Here is a 10956-nt window from a genome sequence, read left to right as displayed (position 1 = left end):
GAATTCCATCTGTGAGTTTTTAACTCAAGTTAGCTTGCTTGTATTTCTTTGAAGGCTCTTTGCATTTGCAACACTACTTGCATCACCACTTAATATTTTGTCAGTAGTGTTGGATTCTGATGTTTTTCATTCATGGTTCTTCAAAAGTCAAACAAGAGGCATAAAATGTGTTGCTTCGCGATCGCTTATTAAGTACTAAGAGAACAAAGGAATTGGAAATGGAGAGTAGCAAGAGCTTAGTAGTTTAGAACAAATAGGAAAGACTAAGGATGGTGAGCCAACATGCTCTGCTCTTCTTATACCATAAAGACTTTCTATTCAAATTTGTAGATAAGAGTTAACCAATCAAACAGCCCCTATATAAATAATGTGATAGTAGAGAAGTTTTCAGAAAGAGACAGAATTGTAACCACTTGGGGACACACTGAACATATACATACAATGACCACTAGGAAACATGCCAAACATTTACATATATATAGGTAATCATATAAAATACAAGCAAGCATAAGGTTAAGCTACAAAGAAAATAACATTTATGTAATCTAATCCAGTATTAGCATTTAGTTTGCTGTGAAATGATTGACACAGATTTTGAATTGTTGGATCCATGCACTACTCCCTCTAATCTATCGTTTTCCATTTGCTAACCAACTCACAATCCACATTAGGATTTTATACAATGCCAATTCTTATCTTCCTCTGTGATGGTATTGAAAGTCAAACCAGGCTCAAGGGTCTGACCATCTACTTCTGCTTCTTTTGTTCTTACGTACAGAATCCTCTACTGTTCAAAATGGAGTCTGCAATATGGGCTCGGGTTCCCTAACATTTATTATTATAGGGGAAATGATTAGTGTTAATCAGAAAATTCTTTGCTATCAGAATTTGACAATCAGGGTAACCAACAACAGTCCAGATGGTGTACATGAAGCAGAAGCCCCTTTATTATGGAGGTGAAGACTAAATCATAGAGAATTTCCTACCAGGCTGGCCCTTGCTTGCTCAGAATTACTTATCATAATCTACTAGAGCAGCATTTTGAAAAGGCCCCTTGAGCATTCCACACTCCATACTCTCCTACATATCTCCTTTTTCAGATTTGTCCAGTTTTGCCTTTTGTTGTTCAAGTATTCTCCGGTGATAATATTTATGTATGGAAACTTTCTCCTTTATGTTAGGAATACAAGATGGAAAGTGCGACAGATTTTTAAAAATGTTCTCATTCCCATGTTCCCTGTACTGAATCTCAGGGTTGTATATGGTGGCATATATGTACTTCAGTAATAAAATTTACTTTGGACTTCCTGAGGCCTAGACCAGAGTGTTATGATACACATATTTCAAATGTCAGAAGTCACAGCCTTGGTTTGAGTATTTGATCCCATGTGGATGAACTTTAAACACCTGTTGTAGAGGAGGGTAGGTTGTGGGATCTCATCAGATTGCTTCTGGCAACTCCAATAGGTCCAGGCAACAAGCTGCTGACCAATGAGAGGCTTTGGTCCTTTCTGATTGCTTGCCCTTTCCCCCAAAGTTTTGCTGGTACCTGGAATCCCAGGAGAGTGAGTCTATCATCACCAGCATGTGTCGAGAAATTTGTTAACTTAGCAGCAGCAGTGCAATGCAATACATGATAAACACAGAAAGAAAAAATAAACAAGTCAACAAGTAGGTGTATATATACTGTATATATTTTTTGATTCGATTAAAATAGTGCGAAAATAGAATATACAAAGAGTCCACTGGTACACTTGAGGCCTTCCACAATCAAGTACAGGAGCTGGTTACCGTCCTGGTTAAGGAAAACAACGGAAAATGTTATTTCCGAGAAATATACTTTAAAACCACCCCTCTCCCCTACCCACTAGAAAAAAAACCTAAAAGGGGGGCTTGGGTGGAAAACAAGGTGGATCATACTGGGTTACATACGGAGCTGCACCTGCACCATTCCATCTAAACAGTAGAGCAGGTACAGCACAGATGTTAAACCGCTCCCAGCACAGGAGGGTGCCGGTGCCGCCAGGGTCGGAGCCGGGCAGAGCCGCAGAGGGAGGAGCGTCGTCAGCTGATCTCGGCCGAGGGGCGGAGGGATTACCGCATGCTCACTGCCATCTACCGCTGTATTCCGCTGACACCCAGCAGTTTCACTCCGCTGCCGTGAGACAAAGTGCGAGCTGCTCCGGCGCAAATGGCTGCACCCCTGAAAGTGTGCATTATTGGCTCTGGAAACTGGTGAGTCAGGTGGCGGGGTCGTTGCCGTGAACCGCCGTTTTACCGGTAACGTAAGTCACTGTTGGAGAAGGGAGACAGGCTGTCGTCGCATCGTTTGCGTTCAGTTTAGGAATGGTTGCTTTTTGTCTATTATCGACTGTAGGATTTTATTCTGACACTGTGTGAATTTATCTTCTCTTGGAATGGGGTCATTTAACAGTACCGAATCTTCTGACAACCAGTTTCCCCATTGCATGCCTTATATGGGAATAATATATTTTAATGTACTTGGCCAACTTTGAAGTGACATTTTGACATTTAAAGTGCAGGGTCAACCTTTGACTCGGTGTAATATTAGCAGAGAGTGATATTGAAATGAAGCCTTCAGCCATCATGTCGGGATTATCTTGATCAGTGGGCAACATTATTAGAAATAGAATCAGGTTTAATATCATTGGCATATTTTGTGAAATTAATTGTTTTGCAGCAGCAGTATATTGCAATACATTAGTAAAAACTATAAATTAAAATAACTATAGGTAAAATAAATTTGAGTTAAATAGTACTGTAAATAGAGTGAAAAATACAGAGGTAGTGTTTGTGGGATCATTGTCCATTCAGAAATCTGATGGTGGAGGGGAAGAATCTGTTCCAGAAACATTGAGTGTGTGTTCAGGCTCCTGTACCACCTGCTCCTCGATGGTAGCAATGAGAAGAGGGCATGTCCTGGGTGATGGGGACCCTTAATGAAGGATGTCACCTCTTTGGGGCATCGCCACTTGAAGGAGTCCTGGATGCTGTGGGGGCTGGTGGCCGTGATGGAGCTAGCAGTTTACAACTTTCTGCAGTTTTTTCCGATCCTGTGCAGCAGCCCCCTCTGTACCAGACAGTGATGCAACCAGTTAGAATCCTCTTCATGGTACATCTGTAGAAATTTATTAGTGTCTTTGCTGACATACCATTTCTCCTCAAACTTTAGATATGTGCAATATAGCCTCTGTCATGCCTTCTATGTAATGGACCAATGTGTTGGGTCCAGGATAGATCCTCAGAGATGTTGACACCCAGGAACTTGAAACTGCTCACCCTTTCCACTTCTGATCCCTCGAGGAGGACTGGTGTGTGTTCCCTCAGCTTCCCCCTCCCGAAGTCTGCAATCAATTCTACCACATAAAGGCTCGAAGCCAATTTACAGTCATGCATGCAGTGTTGATATAGCTATCCAAAGTTGTACTTTATTTATTCTAACTTAGAAAATGACAGGTTAAATAGTTCGATTATTATGATGAATTATGGGTGTGAACCTGCATTTCATTGTGCTCATGTGAGTTCATCAAATCACTATCCCAATATCGTCAGTATTGTCAACAATCTGTAAGTTTTGCAGGAGTGGTTTCATTGCATTGTCTGACTTGCATCTGCTTTATCAGGTTTGGGACTGGATTATCACATCCACACTCCTGTGCCCCGGTGATCTTTGTTGTGTATCTCAGCTTCCTTCTGATTCAACCATTGAGAAAAGGAGATGGACAGGTTCAGCAGTACAGTAGAAAAATAAACTGGCAACTAATCCCAAATGCCAGAATTTTAGAAACTGATTGAGAATATATATAAAAACAACTTTGTCTCTATCTATTTCTAATAGTAATAGCTTGATCTTTTCCCCAAAGGTTGGTGATCAGCACCATTGAAATGTGAAATTTTGGCAACATTGTCAAAGAGGAGTAAAACACAATAGACAAAAGGCTGGAGAAACTCGGTGGGCCAGGCAGGAATTATGTATGGAAATGGACAGCATCAGCAGTTTCTTGTGCAGACAGTGGTTAAACCACGAGTCATTGCTAGTGTAACATGGGTGTAATGAGTGAACAGTGAAAGTAACTCTGCAGCACCCTACCTCATGAAGTGTAGATGTTTAATAGACATGTTAACAGACTTGACATCTAATATCCAAAACTATATTACTTTAGGAGCTTATTGAATTATTTTCCAGTGCCCAATGCCATGTCAGCAGTGGAGAGAATCAGGTAGTTATTTACAACACTCTCGTGTGATGAGCAAATTACAGGTTTTTTAACAATAACCTTAGCTGGTTACACTTTCTGTCAACAATTGAAGCTCAACTCTCTCTTAGGACGTTATATAACTCAAAAACTGAAATAACATTTTTATTCTCTGTAAATCTTTCTGCTTGATCTCTGTTTAAGGAAGTTTTGATTTACTTCAGTTGCATGCAGCTAAGCACCACTTTGAGGAAATGGTAAGGGTCGGTGCAGATTGAGAGATGGCTTCATTGAACACCTTTGCTCCACCTGCTCTAACAGCCAAGATCTTCCATTTCGAGTTTCATACTAAGTTTATTATCAAAGCATGTATATGTCACCATATACACTTTGAAATTTCATTTTCTTGCAGGCATTCACAGTAAAGCAAAGAAATACGGTAGAATCAGTGAAAAACCACACTCAAAGACTGACAACCATATGCAAAAGAACACAAACTGTGCAAAATAAACTAATAAATAATATTGAGAACATGAGTTGTAGAGTAAGTCTATAGGTTGTGAAGTAAGTTCAGCGTTGAGGTGAGTGAAGTTATCCACGCTGATTCAGGAGCCAGCCATTTTAATTCCAGTTTCCATTCCCACACCAGCATGTCTGTCCACAGCCTCCTTTACTGCCATGCTGATGCCAGACACAGATTGGAAGATCAACATCTTGTACTTCATCTAACTTCTGGTATCTTCTCTGACTCATCCACACATCTTTTTGTTTATCCTTCTGGCCCCTTTACCCATCTCTTTCCCTCCCCTTCCTGCATAACTTGTCCATCACCTGCACCTTCCTCTGGTTTCCCATCTGGTACCTGTTACTCCATGGTCCACTGTCCTCTCTCTTCTTCAAACCAGAGAAAATCTGCAGATGCTGGAAACCCAAAGCAACACACACAAAATGCTGGAGGAACTCAGTAGGCCAGACAGTATCTATGGGAAAAAAGTAAACAGTTGATGTTTCTGGCCGAGATCCTTCACCAGGACTGGAAAAAAACAATGAGAAGCACAGTTTGGTGTCTCTGGGTCTGTCCGCAGTAGAGTTCAGCAGGATGGGGGGCGGGGGGGGGGGTGCGGAAATCTTACTGGAAACTACTGGATACTGAAACTCCCAGATAGAGTGAATGTGGAGAGAACAGGAGAGACTCGGATTCAAGGGCATAGCCTCAGAACATAGGAAGATCCCTTTAAAACTAGAAACCGTTATTGGATGTATTCCAGGTTTTTGATTGGTGGGGGGGGAGGGCTAACTGTTACAATGAGAAAGTGGAGGGAATGGGCTTTAAAAAGTCAGCCATAATTGATAGGCCAAATGGCTTAATTCTGCTCCTATATCATTTGAACATGTGCTCTTAAGTTCAAACACTTCTTTGATATCAAGTTTTTGATTCAGTCAACAACAGTGGTGTCATTAGCAAACTTAAATACGGTATTGGAGCTGTACTTCGCCTCACAGTCATGTATGAGGTCAGTAGAGCGGGGGCGAAGCACGCAGCCTTGTGGTGCTGATGGTGATTGTGAGGAGGTGGTGCTACCAATATGAACTAACTGGGATCTGCAAGTGAGAAAATCGAGGATCCAGTTCCATAAGGAGGTATCGAGGCCTAGGTCTCAGACTAGGGGTAGTTGTTCATTGATTCTATTGTATTTATTTGTTCTACTGTGAATGCCTGCAAGAAGTTGAATCTCAGGGTAGTATGTGGTGACATCTCCATACTTTGATGTTAAGTTTACTTCGAATTTTGAGGGATTCGACTATTTGACCATGTTTAGAACAAAACTGTGATCCAGTCTGGAACAAAGTGATCTGATCAAAATCCAAACTGAGCATAAAGAAGCAAGTAGCTTATTGATGAGGAGATGTCATCTATTTGTGCAGTTGATGCCACTTTCCATCACTTTGCTGAAGACTGGTTGGTAATCAACTGAGTTCGATTTGTCCTGTTCTTGAAGAACAGTTTTCCACAATTACAGTGTAGTAACTACCAAAATAAATAAGCTTGATTAGAGGCACAGCAAGTTCTGGAGTGCAGGCTGTTCTAACTACACCTGGCATGTTGGTGGTTCCATAACGTTTGCTGTATCAGCACCCTTAGCCATCCTTTGATATTAGATGGTGTGAACTGAATTGGCTGGAGAGTGGCGTCTGTGAAATGTGGACTTTCAGGAGGAAGCCAAGATTGTGATTGTGAATTTTTGTTTCTTGCCTTTTGGCTGCCTACATTTTGATCACTCACATCACTGAGGACGGAGGTGTTCTTGAGGTCTTTTACTCCTGTCATCTGTTCAATTGAGGGCCATAACATGACTAGATGAGGTAGAACTGCAGAGTTTTAGGCTGTTCTGGGGACATTTTATTTGCAAGTACACTACTGTGCAAAAGTCTTAGTCACCTTAGATGTTTATATGAATTTTGTTTTAAGTGTTTTTTTGTCTTTTCAATTGTGTGTCAGTAGAAAAGAGCAAATTTTAAATTTCCTAGCATTCATTTTCCAAAAAAATTGAATGTTACAGAGAAAAATTTGTATTCCGTTAAAGAAAGTAACGTATTACTTGAGTATAAGAGTTGGAATGTAATGGTGAGGTTATATAAGACATTGGTGAGGCCGAATTTGGAGTATTGTGAGCAGTTTTGGTCACCTAATTACAGGAAGGATAATAATAAGGTTGAAAGAGTGCAGAGAAGGTTTACAAGGATGTTGCCGGGGCTTGAGAAATTGAGTTACAGAGAAAGGTTGAATAGGTTAGGACTTTATTCCCTGGAGTGTAGGAGAATGAGGGGTGATTTGATAGAGGTGTATAAAATTTTGATGGGTATAGATAGAGTGAATGCAAGCAGGTTTTTTTCCACTGAGGCTAGGGGAGAAAAAAAAACAGAGGACATGGGTTAAAGGTGAAGGGGAAAAGTTTAAAGGGAACATTCGGGGGGGGGGCTTCTTCACGCAGAGAGTGGTGGGAGTGTGGAATGAGCTGCCAGATGAAGTGGTGAATGCGGGCTCACTTTTGACATTTAAGAAAAACTTGAGAGGTGTGTGGAGGGATATGGTCCAGGTGCAAGTCAGTGGGACTAGGCAGAAAAATGGTTCGGCACAGCCAAGAAGGGCCAAAAGGCCTGTTTCTGTGCTGTAATGTTCTATGGTTCTATATTAAGTAATGGACCACTTTTCAAATTAAAAACTTGATTACTGTACTTTGTAGGTATACAGCCCAGTGTATGATTAAACAAAGATAACAAACAGGATGCTAATAATCATTGATATAATGAGCTGAATCAGAACTGATTAACTGAAGGAAGAAGGTGTGGAGTAGGAATCAAATTGGGCAAAGGACAACCAAACCAAAAGGTGAGGGTGTGGCAGATTTAACACATTTTCAAATAATCAATTCTTACACCATGGCAAGAGTGAACATAGCAACAAGACACAAGGTGGTCATCCTCCATCAACAAGGTCCCTCCCAAAGCAGAAATTTCATGGCAGATAGCGGTTTCAAGATGTGCTTACCAAGCTCTTCTGAAGAAGCACACTGGTTGGCCGCAGAAACTGAATGCAGCAGATGAGAGACACGTCAAACTGACTTTCCTTCTAAATTAGAATTCCAGCACTGTTATCAGCTCTGAACTCACAGAAACCACTGGAACCCAAGTGCACTCCTCTACAATCTGGAGAAGTCCTGCCTGATGTGGTCTTCGTGGAATAGTTGCTGCCAAAAAGCTATTAATCTGAGGTGGAAGCAAGACCAACAGCCTCAGCTACGGACAAAAACACAAGGACTGGGGTGTCGAACAATAGCAACAAGTGCTCTGGACTGACAAGTCAAAATGTGGTACTTTTGACTCGAGCTTTGTGGCTTGTCGATAGACGAGCGGGAGAGCGCTACATGGATGAGTGTTTGCAGCCACCAGTGATGCACAGAGGAGGTTCCCTGCAGGTTTGGAGCTGCATTTCTGCAAATGGGGTTGGTGATCTGGTCAGAATCAATGGAATCCTCAATGCTGACAAGTAGGTGCAGATACTCATTAATCATGAAATACCATCAGGGAGGCATCCAATTGGTCTCAACTTCATTCTGCAGTGACAGTGACCCCCAAACTTACAGCCAAGGTAATGAAGAACTATTTTCAGCACAATGAAGAACAAGGAGTTTTGCAACAGATGGCATGACCTCTACAGACCCCTGATCTCAAATTCATCGAGGCTGTCTGGGAGACACAGAAACAAGCGAGACAGCCAGAGTCTGCAGAAGAACTGTGGCCAGTCCTCCAAGATGCTTGGAACCACCTGCCAGCCGATTTTCTCACTACACAACAGTGTACCTAAGAAATTTGAAGCAATTTTAAAGGCATATAATCACACCAAATATCGATTTGATTTAGATTTTTACTGTTCACTGCTCTTTATAGTAACTTTTTTTTTGGATATTTCGAAACTTTTCATTATTTTGGAAAGCATCTTTGTGTTACAGATTTTCTGTACGTGAGCGTAAGACTCGCATACTGTAGATGCATAGTTCTGAAGATGAAGACATGACTGAAAGCTAATGTATATGAGGCAGAGGTTATCTTCACGTATTATCTTCAGTGCAGGGCAAGTTGCTGCAGTTATCTGAGCTACATTTAAAAATGAGCATTTGAACAGTGGCAGAGCCTCACTTGCAGTTGGCTGCTGCCTGGGGATCTATTAATTACCAATCTCAACAGGAAAAGAGTGGATTGTTCTGGCAGAAAGCCGGTGTAGACTCCAAGCATTGAATGATATGACTATGATTTTTGACTAATTGCTGTCATTTTTCAACCTTCAGGGTATAATGAAATATAATGAACCTGCTTCTTCTTGCTACATGAACTAATAGTAATGCTTTAAGGGATTTTGAATTTAATTGTTTTAATATTCTAAAATTGACAACCTTGCCCTATTAAAAATTAGCAAAAATTCCATTAAATTTTGTAAAAAAGTAATTTTGTAGGTATGTTTAGATTGATAGATTTAAAAGTACTTTTCATGATGAATTTATTTGCAGTTGTAATAATCATACAACCAATTAGTACTTGTTAATTTTTTGAGGAATTTGTCAACTCCAAAAATTTAAAAGTAAGTTATATTGTTGTAGGCTTTCCATTTGAATTGGTTCATGGCAGCATATGCAGTTTAGCTTATTTTGCAAAACAACTGCCTTTGTATTTTCAGTAGCCAGCTGCTAAAATCTAAAGAACAAAGGGCTTAGTGTGGCGACCCACTTCCTAGCGCACTCGAACCGGCTCACAAATAGCCAGCGCGTAGGCACAAAGGCCAGGTCCGCAACAAAGGGAAAAAGCCTGCGGGGGTTTGTGAGTACGTGTCCCTTAGAGCATCCGCGCCTGGGGAGGGCGGGATGAGGGAGGCTTTAAAGCAAGGCTGTGAAGTTCAAATAAAATCATCTTTAATTGCAGTTTATCGACTCCGTGTCGTTATTTTAGCGCTGCGTGTAGCATACAGCTACAATTGGTGACCCCGACGGTCCAAACGATTTTTGGACGGAGATGACCGACGCCGCATCTGTTCACGCGGTTTTGTTGAAACTGCCTAGCTTCTGGACGCTACGACCTCACCTATGGTTCCAGCTAGCAGAAACCCAATTCCACATTCGGCAGATAACCTCAGAGGACACCCGTTACTACTAAGTGGTGAGCTCCCTCGACCAGGACACAGCGGCCCAGGTTGCGGAGTTCGTACAGTCTCCCCCGGCGGACGGCAAGTACACGGAATTCAAAGCCCTGCTCCTAAGGACTTTCGGACTCTCACGGCGCGAGCGGGCTGCCCGCTTACTGCACCTGGATGGCTTGGGAGACAGACCTCCATCGGCTTTAATGAATGAGATGTTGTCTTTGGCCGGTGGACACACGCCATGCCTCATGTTTGAGCAGGCATTCCTAGAGCAGCTGCCCGAGGACATACGCCTGCTGCTGTCCGACGCGGATTTCAGCGACCCCCGCATGGTGGCAACCCGGGCGGACTTGCTGTGGAGCGCCAAGAAGGTGAGTGGGGCGTCCATCGCACAGATCAACAGGCCACGCTCCCAGCAGCAAACCAGTCCAGGCCCGGCCGCAGAGCCCGCTAGCCCCAGAGGCAGGGGTGGGGAGCCCAACGAACACTGGTGTTTCTACCACCAGCGGTGGGGCGCAGAAGTCCGCCCTGCCAGTTCCCGGGAAACGCCAGGGCCAGTTGCCACTGATGGCTACGGCAGCTGGCCGTCGGGATAGCTTCCTGTATGTGTGGGACAAGAGGTCGGGACGCCGTTTTTTGGTTGACACCGGTGCCGAAATCAGCATCTTACCTCCGACGAGTTACGACACCCGCAACAGGGCACCAGGTCCCCCCCTGAGGGCCGCGAACGGCAGCACGGTAAGGACCTACGGCACCCGTACGGTGCAGCTACAGTTCGGCTCCAGCTGGTTCATGTGGGACTTCACTCTGGCCGCCGTAGCCCAACCGCTTCTAGGCGCGGATTTTTTCCGGGCTCACAGCCTGCTGGTCGACCTGCCGAGGCAGAGGCTGGTCCACGCCGAGACCTTTCAAACGTTCTCCCTGGGAGAAGCCCAGTTGCCAGCCCCACACCTCGGCTCCATCACGCTGTCCGACAACGACTTCACCAGAGTCCTGGTGGATTTCCCATCGGTTCTGACACCGCAGTTCACGGCAGCCATGCCCCGACAC

The 10956-nt window shown here is 43.2% G+C and overlaps 1 protein-coding gene across 2 annotated transcripts in view; it reads left to right on the top strand.

Annotated features, from left to right (window-relative positions):
* The first annotated feature begins 2079 nt into the window (after nucleotides 1–2079).
* Nucleotides 2080–10956, top strand: part of gpd1c (glycerol-3-phosphate dehydrogenase 1c) — a 50891-nt gene continuing 42014 nt past the window's right edge. Inside the window, exon 1 of one of the 2 annotated variants that reach the window (XM_073054482.1) lies at nucleotides 2080–2235. In XM_073054482.1, the coding sequence (XP_072910583.1) occupies nucleotides 2192–2235 (44 nt within the window). In that variant the 5' untranslated portion in view covers nucleotides 2080–2191. The remainder of the gene's footprint in view (nucleotides 2236–10956) is intronic. The other variant, XM_073054483.1, reaches the window with a different exon arrangement.

This window comes from Hemitrygon akajei, chromosome 8 (assembly GCF_048418815.1).
Source record: "Hemitrygon akajei chromosome 8, sHemAka1.3, whole genome shotgun sequence".
Taxonomy (NCBI): Eukaryota; Metazoa; Chordata; class Chondrichthyes; order Myliobatiformes; family Dasyatidae; genus Hemitrygon; species Hemitrygon akajei.
Note: the sequence above shows the minus strand (reverse complement) of the source record. Positions and strands in the feature narration are given on the sequence as shown.